Here is an 18601-nt window from a genome sequence, read left to right on the forward strand (position 1 = left end):
TCTCTTATTCAGGAATATGGGGATCTAAAGCAGAAATTAACAGGCTTAACAGATTCGTCTCCAAGGCCAAGGTAATACTGAGTTATCCCATTAGAAGTCCCAGCTGCTGTATATAAAAACTGACTTTCATTTGCTACAAGGATCACATCGAAAGAAGCACTACTATGCAACAAGTTATGTCAGAAAAGGCTCTGAATGGTTCTCAAGAAAGGGCACAAGCACTTTTAGGTTCTTCCTTTCCAATGAAATTTTAAAATTGACCTGTACTGGTGCAACATTTTTTGAACAGTAGCTTCATTAAGTCAAAATGAATCCTGAAAATGACTGTTTGTTGGTCAATATAATATTAGAATAAAGATTAGACTGAATCAAACACTGTGAAAAGTTTACCAAGAGGTTTTTCCTCAACTATTCCCATTATTGTGTGAAATATAAATTAATACATGAAAGCTGAGATGCAGAGGCCCAATGGAACAGTTAGGCTGTGGAGTTTGGTTTATTATACAGCTTTGCCTGACAGGAAAGAAAATAAGTACTCCAAGATTATAAAAATAATGGGAATTTTTCACAGCTTATAAAACACATTTATTTCTCCTGATATATTTGGTAGCTATTACATTCCTCAGCTGTGAATTCATAAAGAAATGTGTGTGAAATAAAAAAAATAATACAGTTACGTAGGCAATGTTTCACTTCAAAGGCTGTTTTTCTCCCCCTGTTCTCCTCCCTGTGCTATGTTGCAGATGAAACATGAAACAAGGAACAGAGACTTGGTTTTAATATATTGGAAACAGCATTATACATTTTTGTTCACCACATTCACTATACTATGTCACTGCTCACCAGTTCTATACTGACCCAGAAGATCAATATTTTGGCCATGTTATGCATATGGGGCATCTAACTTCCATACGGGAGAACTCTCAATTGTTCATTCTCTGTGAGCACCAAGTGACAAACAATTTCTCTTAGAGTGATTCTCTAGTAGAAATATTTTATGTATGCTTGCTTTATTTAAATATTTCTCTATCTGTAAACAGTACACAGGGTGGGAAATGCATTTTTCTTGGTGTCATTGGAGATACCCTTCACTGCTAATAGTACTGGCTAAGGCTGATGTGAGCTAAAGCCCAAGAACATCTGGAAGGCCACATGTTTTCAACCACAGATTTAGAGCCTTCAGGTGTTTTGGACTTCAACTTCCTGAAGCTCCAGTCAGCTTTCAGGAATTTTGGGAACTGAAGTCCAAAATAGGATCAAATGTTTGTAACCACTGGTAAGGAGGTAAGTCCCTAGACCTCTGCATATATTTAGTCACAATGTATCTTTATAGTGTAGTGCTAAATTCGGAACTTGTTGGAATTCTCAGAAGGTCCTAGGAATTGAAGTGTACATTTCTTTTCAAGCTTGATTAAATTGTGGTAGGAGAGATGTACTCTTCCAGATGACAACAACAATTCTTTATTGATTAGTCAATTTTGACCATATCAAAACATGCAAAACATACAAAACATACACATACAGTAAAACCACATATGAACACAAGGCATCATGGCCTACTGGCCTGTCGACCCACTCCCAAATAATTGAGCAACCACAAGACAAAGAGGCTAAAAGATTAAAACTTGATTAATTCCTTAAAATAGGGTTAGGGTGGGGGGCATGGGTAGGTAAAACTAGTGGCGTGTCCATATTAAGTTTTTAAGTTTGAGTTTTGTTGATGGCAGCAAGGTCGCCTCTCTCTGCTTCCATCTTCTCACGAATGGCCAGCGCTTTTTGGGTAAAAAGGGTCAATTTTAAAATAGAGTTTTTATCTGAACCCCATAAGTCGCTTCTCGGCCTTTTGGCTAAGATCAAGTGTAGTACTCTTCCAGATGATTTTAACTGCAACACCCATCAGCCCTTCCCAAGATAAGAAGGATGGGAACAGCTGTGAAACATCAACTGTAGGACCATATGTGAGCAAATGTCTGGTTTACTTATGAACCTGGCCAATATAACAGGATGTAGTTCTTTGATTTGAGCAGTACAGATGTGTACAATTTTATTTGGATGGCATTAATGCACTACTATAGGAAGATATAATTGTAGTCTCGAAACCTCTGCATGTGGTGTTGAGGAAAATGTTTTGAGGCAAATCTGGCTTCTTTCATTTGGTCTAAAACAATAGACTTTGTTCAGAGGCAGGTGTTTTCAAGAATTCAGTAGACAACAGTTTTCAACAAGCTACAAAAAATGTTACGTTAAATTGAGATTGTATAATAGGCACAATACAAATATTTTAATCCACTTGTTTTCCATAAACACAGTACTGGAATGTTAAGGCGGATTGAACTGTTTGTATATGTCAATACCTAAATCCAGTAATTTAGTATATTATAAATACAACCAGTGCTGACAAATGTATATGTGTTTTTATTTCTTTCAGTAGAACAGTGTCATTTGCTGGAATTTACAGCTTTGTGTCCTAGACCTTTTCTAATTTCCCTTGAGCATATCATACACCATTGGCAAATCATTTTTATTCTGTTCTCTTATACTCTATTACACAACTAACTTTATTGGAATTATCCTTACATAAGGAACAATGAAGTTAAGAAACCCCCTTAAGACTCTGGGGTTTGCTTTTCTGTAGTAAAATATGAGCACCATAGACACTTCTTTGAAAGAACAACACATTGGGGAAAATAATGTGCTTCCAGGAAAAAAGAGAGAAAAGTTCTGTTGGAAATAGTCTTCTGAGGAAAGTGATGCACCATACAATCTGAACCAATGCTAGCCAGAGATGTGGAAACTGATGGCTCTGTATACTGTTGAAAATACACCTGCCTGAAAGATGTTCTTGCTGCTTTAGAAGAAGCCATAATATAGGTTTTTCTTGGCAGTGCAACAATATAAAATACTTCCCAGTGGATGAAGACGCCAGTGCACAGTCAAATGGCAGAAACTAGCAATGGTGATGCCATAATAGGCAGACTTGGTACTTGCTTATTTGTCTTACCATGTTTTCACAGTGGTGCCCCCCCCCCCAAAAAAAAAGTGGGAACAAAAGAGAGAGTGCACCAATGTGTTTTAGGAGTTTCAGCATTGGACTATAACTCTAGATAACAGGGTTTGAATTCCCACTCAGATATGGAAACCCACTGGGTGACCTTGGACAAGTCACATTCTCTCAGCCTCAGAGGAAGGCAATGGCGAACTTTTTCTGAACAAATCTTGCCAGTAAAGCCCTGTGATAGCCATAAGTCAGAAATAAGGGTCAATAAAGCTTGAGCTCCCTCCTTTTTATTCCAACACAGCACACAGTTTATCTTCAGTCTGCTGTCTCCAGAAACTGATTTTTTGTTGTTGTTGCTAATGATGTTGTATCTAGCTTGAAATGATTTGTTAATCTTTATTGTCATTGTCAACATCAAAAAGCAGGGGTGGAGGAACATATATAACTGTGCACACATTTCACGTGGAGTATGGTGCCGTATTACTAAAGGATCATGTAATGCTTTCACTGGGAAAGGACTCATATGAGACAGAATTCAAGTAAGATGCACATCAAAACATGCATCTGCTTCACAATTTATTTTAACTTTAGCATGAGGGGGCTGCCTAGTTAAACAGAATGGCAGCAGTGAGGGAGGGAGCCTATTTAACCTCCAATGGAATGAAATTACACAGCCTGGGAGCAGCCACTGAGAAGGCTTTCTTTGTTCAGTACTGTGAAGTTAAGACACCTGAGCACCAGAGTGAAAATTGCAACCCAGCTTGTAATTTTAAAAAATGGAGAATATATAGGAGAGAAAATCAATATTAAATATGCTGGGTTGCCCAGGGCAGGAAAGTAGTCTGAAAGGCATAATTTTTGACCTGTCCTGATCCCAAAATGCTTTGGGCTTTGTATATAAGAACAGACGCTTTGAGTTACAATGAGAAACAATCTGGAAGCATATGTAGATGAAACAAAATTGGAGAAGTATGAAATTACCTAGTCATATTTTCACCAGTTGAAGTTTCAGGAAGCTTTTCAGAGGCAAATAATTTTGTCAGGATGTGTTTTATGTATGTGTGACTGTGGTCCAGTCTGCTTTATTTGAAGAAGGACACTGATGGAGTAGCAGCCAAAGTTGTTGAAAGCATCCCTAGATATAGTTGCCAACTAGTAATAAACTGACAATAGAAGCATTTATGAGTGTGAGATTTCTTTTAAATCTAAGTATTGAAATTGCTTTCTAGCATATTTAATACTCCAGACAAAGAATACTTATGGTCAAATCATTGTAGAAGTAGAGGCAGAAATTTGCAGCCCACTGGATAATCCTGGTTTCTTCATGATTGACCATTTGTGACTCAAATCAGGGTGTGTCAGAACTCAGAAGAGTTACAATGGCTGTGAGATTTTGGAAGCTTCAGTCTAGTGAAGCAGTTTGTACAACCACTGATGTATGTAGGCAAGGGGATAATGTCTGTGCAAGCTCTTCAGCTATAAACCCATAAAACATGGATTTATGTACCCTCTAGTGATTATTTTAGAAACTCCTAATGTGGCACATTAAGTCATTTCTGATCCATCACTGGCAGCAAGTGCCAATACTTCTGAACGTAAATATCCTGGTGCAAAATTATTCCCGGATTTAAGAAACAAGCTGTAAAAATAACATTGGGCAGCAGCCAATGCAGCCTAGCCAAGTTTTCTGAAACATATCACTCCGGTGGGTACTGTCTGGTTAATCAAATATAAATCTAACTGGGCTCTTGAACTTTGCTGTTTTGTTTGTATAGAGTTATAGAATCATTTAGAAACAAAGATGAAATAGGTTTGTGTATGAGTAATGAAACTTTTTTAAAAGGTACTTTTTAATCTGTCAAGCACTTCTATCTTTCCCATTACATGCTAAATTGATTGGAAAGGCAATTAAAAGGTTTGTACACAAACAAAATAAATGTTGATTTTTCTGTCACATACTGATCTATTTTTTATTTTCATTGAGCAATAACTACTTGACAATCTATCTTGCATTAGCTCAAGTGTGTTTTCAAGAGTAGTTAATAAACCTCTCTGGAAAGCTAGTTGACATGCAGAATAGCTTCATTGCACATAAATGTAGATAAATGGTTTCTGAAGTTTAAAGTGTTGGTGACATATGATAAACAATTTTCTTAAAAGCACACACCCTGGTGCCTTTAACGTTCAACCCTGGGGTGATTTTTAAAGTATCGTGCTTAATAAAAAGGGTAGATTGTTTTCATAAGACAGGAGTGTGGAATCATCATTTGGCCAGGGACTGTAAAAATTATGGGGCTGACTTTCAATAAATGCTTTATAGAAATGACACTCAATACTATGTGGAATTGGTGCCTTGGGATGTTTAAAAGGCTGGTCTCATTTTGTGCTTCCCCTTGGCTGAGATAGATTATTCTGTTTTAAGTTTATTATTTATTTTTGGAAGTCTATATTTTACTGTAGACTAGTTCAAATGATCTAAAAATACCAATAGTTGGCTCGAGATTTATTTGCAATATACTCATGGTTTTGTTGACTGCTAGCTTGCCCCTTCTGAGTTGATTGCTCTTCTGAACATTCCCAGGCATGAGCTGTTTGATGTGGGAGGCAGATATTATCTTTTAAAGTCAGTAGTCTTCCTTGTGATAGGTATTTCTTTGTTGTGATTTTGATTTTCATTCTTTAATCATGCTGTAAACTGCTTGCACTGCTAGGGGTGGAAGGTCAAGTTGGAAAATATATTTCACATTTTTATGAGCTGGTGACTGTTGGCACAATTGTTTAATGTCTTTTGAGAGGGGAGAAAAGCTGGAGTTGATGGAGAGTATATGAAGCCTATAGTTCCTTCAATTCACTATGTCCTCCCAATCTGGGAAATATGTGACCATCCAAAGACTGATGCATTGCTTCTCCCATTGGTTCTCATTGTTGGCTATGTTGATAGGAATTGGGAGTCCAGTAAAATGTGGAGGGCTATAAATTCTCTTCCCTTAATTTGCATAGATAATAAAGAGTATATCTGTAATCTTTTGCATGCATGTTACCTGCTCAACCACTGAATTAACTATGGAATCCCTGTGTATCTTGGCAAACATTTACAAGAGTGATTCCAGAATCTTTTCACTCAGAAATTATGAATACAACCATACATTTTAAGTAAACCAATGTAAACATGAGTATTTAGAAAAGAGGTGGGGAATGTTTGCTTTTGAGACACGAATCTGTTTTTCCAGCCCTCACGAAACCCACTCCTAATGCTTTCAGCATGGGAGTTTTGTTTTTCTTTTACAAAACAGAGATTCCACTACTCCTGGAAGCTTCCAAGCATAGTAGTTTCAACACAAAACATTTTTCAGTATCTACCCTTCCCCATTCAATTTCCAAGATCAAGATCAGAAGTGGTCAACTTGTTGCTTTTATTGGCTTCTTTCATATTTTGGGGCACTTTTTATGCAGGGGTAGGTTGTGAAGGAGCTGACTTGCATCCACAAATTCACCTTTCCTCTTCTTTCTCTTGGCAGGATCATACATGATTGTTGATGCTTCTCACCATAGCCATGGAGAAAAGGCTCGGCTCCAGCTTCCTACAATGAAAGAGAATGATACTCACTGTATTGATTTCAGCTACCTTTTGTACAGCAAGAAGAGGGCAAGCCCAGGAACCCTGAACATCTTGGTCAGAGTAAACAAGGGCCCTCTGGCAAATCCCATTTGGAATGTGACAGGGTCCACTGGCAAAGACTGGCTACGGGCAGAACTGGCTGTCAGCACCTTCTGGCCAAATGAATACCAGGTAAGTCTGGAGCAACAACACCAGCAAATGTGTTTACAACAATTTTACCTCTGTGATTGGGATATATTGTTTCTTCATTTAATGACAGTGTATATTTTAAAAACTTCTACAATATGGGTTTATAGCTTAATGAGGGATTGAGGGAGAATACTTCAATTTCTTCTCTCTATCAACCTGGGGCCAGTGGATGTAGAGGAGAAAGAGTAGTGGAGACATGCATTTCTGACTCATTGCAAACACCCTACCTGTTGATGCTTTTAGAAAGCACATCTCTTCATCCGTATAAAGTTTCTAGTGCATGCGTGTTTTATGTGTGTGTGTCTCCTTGTGTGCATGTAGACTATACATTTTTGCTTTTCTTCCCGTTAGCATTTGAGGCAAACAGCCCATTTAGTCATTCCTGCATATTTACTTTAAGTAGTTTACTGCAACACCAGTGATACAAATTGCCTGAAATCATCACAAATTACAAAAACACTTGCATATGATTTGTTAGACTATTTGGAAAGATTTTCAAGTTTTTGTGTACTTTTTCCCATTTGCCTGCATAGATTACAGATAATTGTTTGATAAAAATAATATTGTATGTCTTGAACCTGTGTTGGAAACTTTTGATTTGATGCAACTTTTCTCAACAATATTGTTTTTTTCATAGACACATAATTTATTGAACATTTGTTACATCTGTATGTATGCCTGAGAGAAAGGGTAATGAGAGAGTGAGGGAGATAGAGAGTACAAGACTAAACTAGATATTCACTTCTACACTTAAGGCTCTGCACTATTTTCCCCTGATAGTTCTTTGTTTTATTTCCATGGTCTTTCCAGTCTACATTGAGTTCTCTTACTCTCCTGGATTCCACCATTGGGACTAAAATGACAATCTTTTCCTGTTCAGTCACCTAAATTTGGCATTAATTGTGTCCTCTGTCAAAGAAATACAGGGTTAGTCAAAATGAATAGGCCAATAAGAAAATTAATTGTACCCGAATTGGCCTATTCATTTTGACTAACCCTGTATTTAGTATCAAGGTAACATGAAATGACTACCAAGAAAATGGAAGAACCATACTAGAGACCCAAGTTATATGTTAGACAGAAATCTAAGTATCTGTGATCAGAGATATCTGAGAGTGACAGACTTTTTCTTCTTTGAAGAGTGATTGACATCAGAGAGTTGGGGAGGAAAGAAGAGGAGGGATTACAACGAGGGCTTAAAAGTATCTCCTCGTACTTTTTATTTACTAATTCAATAACATTTATATCCTACATGAGTTACAAATGAAATCAAAGTAGCATATTTGATTATGTCCCATTTCACAACAATCATGTGAGGTCATTCAGGCTGAGAAAGAGTGACAAAAATGTTTTGTCATACCCAATGAATTTCAGCGGGGACTTGAATGTGTGTCTTCCATGTCCCAGTCTAACACTGTAAGCACTTTACTATGCTGATTTATTTATAGTTTTCCCATCTCCAGGAGATTAATTCCAAACTCTCCTTAGATTTATAAATTGGCATTTTCATTATTTACCATGCAATCTTTATAGGATTCCCTTTTTGGGAGAAAGGCATGATATAAATCCAGTAAGAAACTAAATATTATGTGGTTTGTATTGGTATCTAGCACATCCTTTTCTACACATTATGTAGTAGGGGAAACACTGTGTGACAGGAAGCATTGGGACAAGTGATACATAAAGACTTTCTCAAGGCAGAAAATGTCACTATGGGTGATTTGTTTAGTAATAGCCCTTTAAAACGCCATCCTGCATAATATCTCCTTCCCTTTGTGTGTGTGTGTGTGTGTGTGTGTGTGTGTTTATGCATGTATGTATGCATGTATGTATGCCGCCCTGAGTCCCCCCTTGGGGGTTGAGAAGGGTGGGGTAGAAATGCGTGAAATAAATATGTATGTGTGTGTGTGTGTGTATGCGCGTTCAGGTTACCTGCCAATTTTATGGTGATTCTATTATTTCATGGGATTTTCTTAGACAAAGTATACTCAGAGGTGGCTTTGCCACTTCCTTCCTCTGCCATTTGATGCATTGTTTATTCATATAGAAAAGCAACCATTAAGATAAAATTAAATTTCCTATTTTTGTCCAGCGAAAGGAAGCTAGGAAGCCGCAGCAGCTTTCTATTCAGCCAAGATGCACCATTTTCTAAATGACACACTATGGAGCATACTTGGGAGCCATATAATCTTGTAGTGCTTTGGGAGGGGAGAGAGCTCCTCAGTGTGGATTGCTTTCTCTCTTCTTGCACAGTGTGCCTTTTATGTTTCCTTTTGTAAGAGCCTCTTTTGAGGGCATGAGGTCAACACAGCTGCTTAAAAATACTCATCCCGCCCTCTTACAGCGAGAGTTTTAATGTTGTGTTACACACTACTGAGCGTGGCATGAATGTCTCCTTTGTTCAGCTGCAATTCTCTGTGACAGTGCTTCAGTTCACTAACTCTGCTGGCTACATGCGTGCCTGTAGAGAGTTTAGCAAACACTAGCGGAATGTCACATGCATTTAAGAGGGGATTGACAGCTATGAATTTTGCTTTAAGAGGTGTAGTATAAACTGAAAAGCTGGTATTTTCATACTCACTAGAAGCGGCATATTCCAGATAATTGATGCCTGGGAAACATACATACAGGAATGTGTGTGTGCATATATGTGTGCGTGTGTGTGTGTATTCTCCCCCTTAAGTCCAGATACCAAGGTGGTAGGCAGACATGCAAATCAGCTACTTGTGTAATATTTAATGTATACAAGATCTGAAAATGCGACTTGCCACCAAGGTTATCCCAACGTTTCCCTCCTCCTTCTCAGACTTGGAATGATTAACTCGAATAATACAATGTTTAACTTGCAACTGGTACATGGCTGCCAGGAAAAAGATACTGATTGTTTTCTTTTTTGGCTTGGAAATAATTTCTTTGCAATTGGCATGTTCATGTGAATCCTTTGTAATTTGTCTGGCAGTGTTTGCTTTTATCACAGTCACATAATAGACATTGATCCTGCCGGGAAGAATTGAAGCAACTTCTGGGAATTTGCTGTTCCACGAGTGTAGCTGAGCATAGAATGCCTGTCTTGGTAACATATAGCTTGAGGGGATGGTTTGTCTGTATAGATTTTGAAGGAAAAGTAAACCAAGCTGAATTTCACCCTCGTTTTGTTAATGTGGCAAGATTAATTAATGCTTAAATAATGTTTAATGAAGTCCACTCTAGGATATACCCATGTATGGGTCTAAAAAAATATATGCCAAAAATTGACCCCCCTCCCCAAATTGGGTTGGCTTACACGTGGATCAGTGTAATACCTTTGACCAGCATGGTGCTGTTTCTAGTCTTTTATAGTGTCTGCTTGAAAAAATTGCATTGGTGTGTCTTTGGCACTTCCTCACTACGTCAGAGAAAACAGAGGGGATTGGTACTTCTTTTAGGCTCCCCAGAATGGACTTAAGTTCTTGTCAAAGTCCATTGGGGGAGCCTGAAAGAAGCCCAAATCCCCTACACACGCTCTCTACTGTTGTGCTGGCTTTTTTTTTTTTTTTTTTTTTTGCATCTCTGCCAGGACAGGGAGAATGGAAAAGGTTTTGAGAAGCTGAAAAAATCCTCCATCCTTTTTGTTCTTTCTGCCACAGCATGAGCAATTTTGGTGCTTCTCTGCCAAGTAGAGCCACTCATTCTGCTCTCTCTGTCATGACACTTTGCTAGGGCAGGGAGATTAGAAGGTGTTGGGAGAAAGTGAAGAAATACCTCATCCACTGTATCATGGTGGCAGTGCCCTTGGTGCTTTGCTGCTGGCATGAGAATGAAGATGGGGAAAAAAACTCTCACTGATTTTGTTTCTTGTGCTGTAACAGCAGCTCTTTTGGTGCTTCTCTGCTGGGTGGGGAGAGAGGAGGAGATTGGGAGAAGCTGAAAAACCCTCAATCCCTTCTGCTCTTTCCACTGACGTGGCAGCACTTCGGTGTGTTTCTGCTGGGGTGGTGAGAATGAAGTGAGGCTTTGACTTCTTTTAGATTCTCCATGAATGAACCAAATTCACCACTCAACATGTTTGCCCCTACACGTTGAATCTCAAAGAAGCACCAATGCCCTTTAGTGTCTCCTGTGGCCTTTAGCAAGGCCTGGGCAGAAAAATGGTGGCATCCAAGGTTTGACTGGCCCCTTGAATCATCTCTGAAATGAATCCGAGGAGCCTTGTGTCAAACTACAAAGTTTTATGTGTTGTCAAATGATTTCATTGCAGTCTGTCGGTTGCTGTGAGTTTTCCAGGCTATACAGTCTTCTCTCCAGGCAGGCATCCTCAGAGGTTGTGAGAAGGTTTTACTCTCAACATATACAGGTTTCATCAAAATCTATAATTTCGGACCCAAATCGTACCCTTTATTGTACATATGGATTGTATATATGGTTGCTGTGTGTGTACACAGTCTTATTCATTCAGCCTGGATGCAGTGCTATCAGCATGCCTTAAGAACTTCTGCTTGATAATTCAGTTATGCAGTGTCTCAGTTTGTATGATCCTCCCTTCTAAGCTTGTTTGAGAGATAGAAACTTGTCTTCCATTTCTCTTCCTTTTCACAAATATGCAGCACTGCCTCTGAAAGATTGGATGAATGGTAATGCTGCCTTATTATTTTCTTTAGTTTGAAAATGGGAATGGTATTCACTCACTTATTTAAATGGTATTAATTCAGTTTGTTTTTTGTTTTTCCTGTTAATGGTCACAAGGTGGCTTGCAGTCAATTATTTCAAATGGCATTTAATTAGTACAGACAAAATTAAAAAATAAATATGAAATGAATAAAAAATGAAACATTAAAACTAGGGATGTAAATCTTTGTTTATTTCATCTCCATGTAGGAAAAAAAAATCAGCAACTTTCTCTATAACCAACATTTACTGAAGAATTTCTGTAGAGTTTCTAAACTCTTTGTCTAGGGGGGAAGGGGGGGGAGAGCACAGATCTCAGTGTTGTGCAATTTGGAATTTGCAAAAATGCATTGATTCTTGCTCAGAAAACATACTTTTGAGGGGCAGAAAGTGTTTCACAGGTGAACACAGTCCCAAAAGAGTATTTTAGCTGCTATATTTTGCCTCAATGCATGGTTTTGAGAATAGGGACACACCTTTTCAACTGAGGATATTTATATTAACTAATAGTCTGGGAATCTCTTTAAAAATACACCCAAAAAGAAAATACAGGAACCCAGCTAACTGTAGAATTGGTGCAGTTTGATACTGCTTTAACTACCATAACTCAATGCTGTGGAATCATGGGAATTGTAATTTTATGAGATCTTTGGGCTTCTTGACCAAAATGTACTGGTGTCTCACTAAACTACAAATCCCAGGATTCCATAGCATCGAGCCATTGCAGTTAAAGTAGCATTTATACAGTATGTACTGTATAAATGTATCTCAAGTGGGGGGTCAGTTGTCAAGGGTCTACCTAAATGATTAGAACTTTGCCTCACTTTGATAGGGAGGAAGTTAGTCTAGAATTTCTCTGCAGGGATTTCCAGAACCTGAGAATGGCCTGGGAATTCCAGAGCCATAGCTAACAACAACAACAACAACAGGGGCAGTTACATTTTTGTAGGAACTCTTGGCTGCCCTGTCATGGTAAACTTTTGTTCAGGATGACATGTGTGGTTAATGTTAAAGTGAGCGATGCTAATTGCTGCTGGTGAAGTATAGGGAAGATGAGAAATGGAGAAATCAGAGTTCAACCAATTAAATGTTTTTATTGAGTATTTGAGATTTGAGACATTTTCATTTTTGGGTTGAAAAAAGAATCAGAATGAACAGAGTGATGTAATGTGGTTCTAGAAATATGGGAAGCAGCAGAATATTGCATTCTACAATAAATGTAGCTTTGACCAGTTATGGAAGGCAGCCTACAAATAGTGCTAGCTTTGATATTAAAGTATATGATGGATGACTGCTAGGTGTTTCTGTGCTGTCAAGTCTTGTAATATTTGGAACTCTAAATGGTTAGGAAACAACATTGAATTAGGTCTATACCTGTTCATACACTCCTGAATTGATCACAATCCTTGAGTTGAGTTCTTACCTTTTCTCCCCAACATGTTTCAAGATGTCTGTGTATAATAAACTGTCCAAGAAGATTGTGACTAGCTAAGTCGGTGCCAGTGACTTAGGGCTTGTCTACTCCGATAAAAAAATGTACTTGCCTCATAGCCCGCCTTGATCCACATAGCTTGCCTGTTTATCAGTGAAAGCACTTCTTTTGGGTTTTAATGTGACATTCCCACACACACTTTATGTTTTGCAATTTGCAAGAAGATCTGGTCCTTTTTCTATGTGCATACATCTAGACTGGACTGTCTTTAAAATGAGAAGCAAAAAAGACTGTTGGGTAGCAAGTGCCACCATTTCCCCCCCAGTGCTACTTGCTTGTAAATATAAAATATTATTACATTAAAGTTCCTTTTTTCTGTTCTGAGAAGCAGCAGGATAGGGGGAAGGATGTCCCTGAATATCTGTTTCTCCCTGGGGATGCCATGGCTGCCTTCATGACTGCTGCCTTCATGACACCCTCCCAGAGTTCTTCCAATCCCAACATCACTTGCCCAGTTTTGACAAGGAGCCCAGCCATATGTGATAAGCGATTGATGGCAGAGAGATGTATTGAGCCATGTAACCAGTGGGGCTTTGGGAAGATGTTTTACCCAGAAGAAACCAGGAGCCCTAGAGAGAAGGGGTCAACAAAGCAGTGTTCATCAGATTTGGGTAGGGGAACTGTGTAGACAACAACACAACTTCAAATCATTTTATTGCCTGTGGTGTGGCATGAACAAATGAATCAGTCACTGCTCCAGGACAAAATACTCTGGTTGATGGTGTAGAAAAGCCCTTGGAGAGGGCTAGCTTGGGGTAATGCAAGATTCAGTCTATGATATATGCTCAGATCTCCCTTTAGCCAAGGAATTGGTTGGCTGGATTAATAATGTGTCACTAATGTGTTACTTGTGAAGTAACATGTTACTGTTTGTGTTTGTTTAAAATAAGTTTGCAAACCCTGTCTTATGCTTGTCTCTGAGGGAGACAGAAAGAAAAAGCTTAACACAACTGTGGGCTAGGCTGAAATTCCTGGAGTCTTGTATTTCAATGATGAATCGAGTGTGACTGACTTTTCAATCAGATTATGTCCTTTAGCTACTACTCAGAGTGTTCAGAATTCCAAGAAGCAAGAGGCATTCATCAAATAAATGGATTGGTCTTTCTTGTCCACAAAGGTACTTTATACCATGTCAGACTGACTGTGGCTCACATTGGTTCCTGGAACTGCCAGTCAAGATATATTTACAAGGGCTGCTAAGATTCTTTCTAATAGAGAATTGGGGATTGAAAAGGGGAGCTTGTTTCCGATGAATGAAATATCTGGCTGCTGCTGGTGGTAAGGATTATTTTATCCACTAATTTCAGTAAAGGTTCTACATACATGTGAAGTTGGATACATTATGTCAATAAATGCTCTGAATAGGTTCCTACTTTGAATTAATGTATTGACATGAAGACATTTAGGGACAGAAACAGACACACGTGTTTTAGTAATCACTTTTTTCTTGGAGAGGTTTTCATAACAGTTCTCAAGAAGCATTTGTTTGTTTCAAAGTGCAGCAAAGGTGATTTTTCCTTTTTCAAGTTGCTCATCAATCATTAGAAGATTTTTGGCCCACTTTTAAAAATAACTCATTGGCAGCATATTGGCAACACACCGTTTTGTAGTTCATCTTTCATAATGGCAACGAGGGGGAAATGAACAGAAGGGATTTCATTCATGTGGTCACCTTTTATGAACTTATTCCATAAGGAATGTTATACATTTTCTGAGACTTATCAAAAATAAAAAATCTGACAGATTTATAATTCCCATGCAAAGTTTTCTTATAATTGCCTGATTTTAATAATGAGAAAATGCCATAAATTACAACTAGTCAGTAACAAATAAATTTCATTGATATGATTTCATATATGCCACCCTTTAGCTTCTCTATCAGTAAGGAGAGTGCTTTGTGAAGCTTCAATGCTTAGGTATCAGCTTGTGTTGCAGTATCACTTCATGTAAAATAAACAGTTGTCATTTGGTCATACATGTGGCTGAAAAAAAAAGTTGTTTTGACCCTGATCTGTTTTTGTTGTTCTTTGCACATGTCTTCAAGTTGATTTTGATTAATGGTACCCTACTGTGGAGCTCTCCTTCCAAGATTTATTCAGTGGAGTTTTGCCGTTGCCTTTCCTCCGGTGCGACTCAATGAACAACTTCCTTCAATGATGCTGCAGGACCTAGAGAGTGGTTCTCAACCTGTGAGTCCCCAGAAGTTTTGGCCTACAACTCCCAGAAATCCCAGCCAATTTACCATCTGTTAGGATTTCTGGGAGTTGAAGGCCAAAACATCTGTTGACCCACAGGTTCAGAATCACTATTTTAGAGTAATCATTTCTCAAGGAATCTTTAGACCCATGCTTTTCAGACTCTAGATTTTCTATGGTCAACTTTCAGCAAAGGTCAACTATAGGGTAATGCTGGAAGAACTAAGAATTCCTAGAGAGGTGTTATCTCAGGGTTTTTTTAAAATCAGGAATGCTTTCGGAAATACAGATGGGAGGTATGAATTTGGAAAAATATAAGTATAACTATAATACAATGTGAGCATACCAGTCCTCAAAGATCTCTGTCTATGTGAAAATCTAATTTGGCCCAGTCTGTGTTATCATTTGCATTTTTTGATAGAATTTCAAAATTATGTTGTCCTTCATTATATGCAGGCAAAGGCTTGTGAGAAGAGATATAAAGACATCTCCCTCCTTCCATTTCTCCCATGGAAGTTTCCATTTTATCCAATTGATGCCTAAGATTTTATTTTATGTGATGTGTCTAATAATGTATTGTCGAAGGCCGAAAAAACCCACAAGAACCTAGTGTCTAATAATGTTTAATGTTTTATCAGGGGAGGGTCAATTTTATGTTTTATACATTTTTTTACCAATGGGATTGAATTATTGCCAACACTGTGAACCAACCTGTGTTCCCTTCAGGGTTGAAAAGGGCGGTATATAAATACCGCAAATAAATAAATACATAACATGAAAGAAGTATTAATGATACAACTGCATTTGGTCTGTTTCTCATACTGACTCTCACATTCTATTTGGGCTTTATTTACTGCTAACCTGCAAATGCCCTATTTATGCAGTTGAATTACTTGAAAGAATATGCTGTCCATCTTGACATGAATCCGGTATCTGTCAGGACCATACTGCAAAATGGAAACGTAAATAAAAACCAATTATGAACCTATTTCAAATAATGTTTTACTGATTATTGCTATGGACTAAGTTGAGGTTGGGCTGGAACGTTTAGTAGCGATATATGATTTAGAGTACATTTTGTACAAATTTTCATCATTTCAGATTACATTCCATGCTGGAACAAAAATGTTAGGTATGCAAATGGAGAAAAATGACAAAAAAATGTGATGCACAAATATAACACGCACAGTTAGTCTGATGTTTTTTCTTCATCGAAAGTGGCATTTTTTTTATTCTGGGAATGCAGAAGAACACTTGAAAGGGTATAATTATCTTAAATGATAACAAGGACTCTTCATTTTTGAAATTGAATGTGTCCAAAGGAGGAGGCTACATAGACTCAGATGCCTGGCATATTTGTGGCTGTTCAGATATGAACTCTTTCTGTAGATAGTACCGTTTTATGGTTCTGTGAGAAAATGTGTTCATATATGAAGAACAAAATTTGACAGTAAAAGTTGTGTTTCATTTGCAAAAACTGAATGACTTCCCACTGCTTTGTTCTTTCTCGTTGAGAAGTATGTATATCAGTCTGGTGCTAGTTAGATGTTTATATTACAATTACACTATTTATTATAACTTCAATTTCTGTAAAATGTATTATTTTAAATTATTGGGAAGAGGTAGAACCAGGATAACTTTATACATTTGGCACTGTAGACACAGTGAGATGAAACATTTAGGACTTGCAAAAACAGGATTAACAAAAACATTTATGGGAAGAAAAACAAAATTCAAAATAAAAACATTTTCAACTTCTGGATTGTAATGAACAGGCACGTTTTGACGAATAGATAAACATTTTTTTGGAATGATATCTGCTATTGCAAGTGTTATATCAGGGTGGGGTGTTGAGACAAAAATAATTGTGCCTGGGCCCTATGAAAACTTTAATGAAATCCAGGGGAGAATTTTTAATTCAAGACCAAATAATTATGAACAACAGTGTCTTCAAGATTCCAATATAACAGTGGTTCTGAACCTGTGGGTCACCAGATGTTTTGGCCTTCAACCCCCAGAAATCCTAACAGCTGGTGAGCCAGCTGGTATTTCTGGGAGCTGTAGGCCAAAACACCTGGCGACCCACAGGTTCAGAACCACTGCAATATAACATCTCCTTCAGTTGATAAAATAATTGGAGCAAACATGTTATGCATCAGCATTGGAATCAGCAACTTATATTGGTCACTGCATGTACCATTATACTTTTTGAGTAATGAATGAAGCTTTTGCTGAAATATAATGATGGAAACAGGCACCCAATCACTATGTTTCAAAGGCAGGTCCTTAGAAAACCTAACAGTGAAGCTGCGTGTAATCCCATCCAGGCCTGTAGCGGGGGTGGGGGGTGGGGTTAGGGGTTTAACCCCCCCCCCCCGTGAATTTTTTCAGGTTACAAAAACTGGTTTACTCATGAATTTTAACTGGTTAACCATAAGTCTATGAGACGCAAAAAATTAAGAGTCCCTCCAGAACTGCAAGCACTATCTCAAGCAAATATTGACAATTTATTCACTGTCATTACTTGCAGCAATAGCTGATGTAGTGAAGCAACCAAGTTGGGGTGGGTGGGGGGAGTGTTGAATGTTCTCATTAAGGAGGCCAGACTTGGTGGAGGTGGTTGACAGGGACGGAGCTGCAGGCTATTGAAGCCTGCTCTGGCCCCAGCTGTGCTCTTTGCTTCAGCGTGAGCTAGGAGGCAGGTTTCAACCCCCCTCCCCCATGAAATTTTCAAACCCCCCCCCTGGTGAAATTTTCAACCCCCCCCCCCCAAAAAAATTTCAACCCCTCCCAAAAAAAATTTCTGGCTATGGCCCTGATCCCATACACATTAGGGTGATCACTAAGATCAGCCTGCTTGCCCACAGTTACATGCTTACAAAGGTTTGCCTTGCTTTGTATTAATGCTTTTCACATTTACTATGGCTTTGTCACACTGTTCCAGATAACCCCTTTGTGGTGATGGTTGGAGCAGAGCGGCCTGCAATGAGTAGAGTGGGCTGACAAAAGTCTGATGCTTTATTGTGCAAACTGATGTACTTTTACCCTTTCGAACCCACAACTGGACATACACCATAAATATCTCTCCCTCAACCCAAAGTGACTTTCATTGAGCTCAATCTGAGTTCTATAAGGACAGCCGTAGACTTGCTAGCTGTCCCTTTGCTTCCATATTGATCTTATTGGATGTAGTAGTACAGCCTACTGCATGAATGTTTGATTTTGCTTCTTCTGTTTTGTCTGTGGAAAAGGAGCTGACTAGATCCTTGGAGTGATCCATTTTTTTAAAGGAGTAGTTTTCTCTGATCAATGGGATATCTGACTTATCCAGATAATGAAAAGATCCTTCTTGAAAAACATGTGGGAGTGGTAACTAGTTATTTTCTACTGAACAAAGGTAATCTCCCTATCTTCACCCATGCCTTGGTGATGTCCTTCTTAGATTACCATAACTCTTTCTCTTG

General features: G+C 38.3%; 1 protein-coding gene across 14 annotated transcripts in view; it reads left to right on the plus strand.

The window, feature by feature from the left end:
• The window catches only part of PTPRK (protein tyrosine phosphatase receptor type K), a 430669-nt gene that overhangs the window by 150958 nt on the left and 261110 nt on the right, over positions 1-18601 (plus strand). For all 14 annotated transcript variants that reach the window (XM_067466813.1, XM_060753318.2, XM_060753320.2 and 11 more), the window contains exon 3: positions 6517-6788. In XM_067466813.1, the coding sequence (XP_067322914.1) occupies positions 6517-6788 (272 nt within the window). The remainder of the gene's footprint in view (positions 1-6516; positions 6789-18601) is intronic.

Source organism: Anolis sagrei, chromosome 1 (assembly GCF_037176765.1).
Source record: "Anolis sagrei isolate rAnoSag1 chromosome 1, rAnoSag1.mat, whole genome shotgun sequence".
Lineage (NCBI taxonomy): Eukaryota > Metazoa > Chordata > Lepidosauria > Squamata > Dactyloidae > Anolis > Anolis sagrei.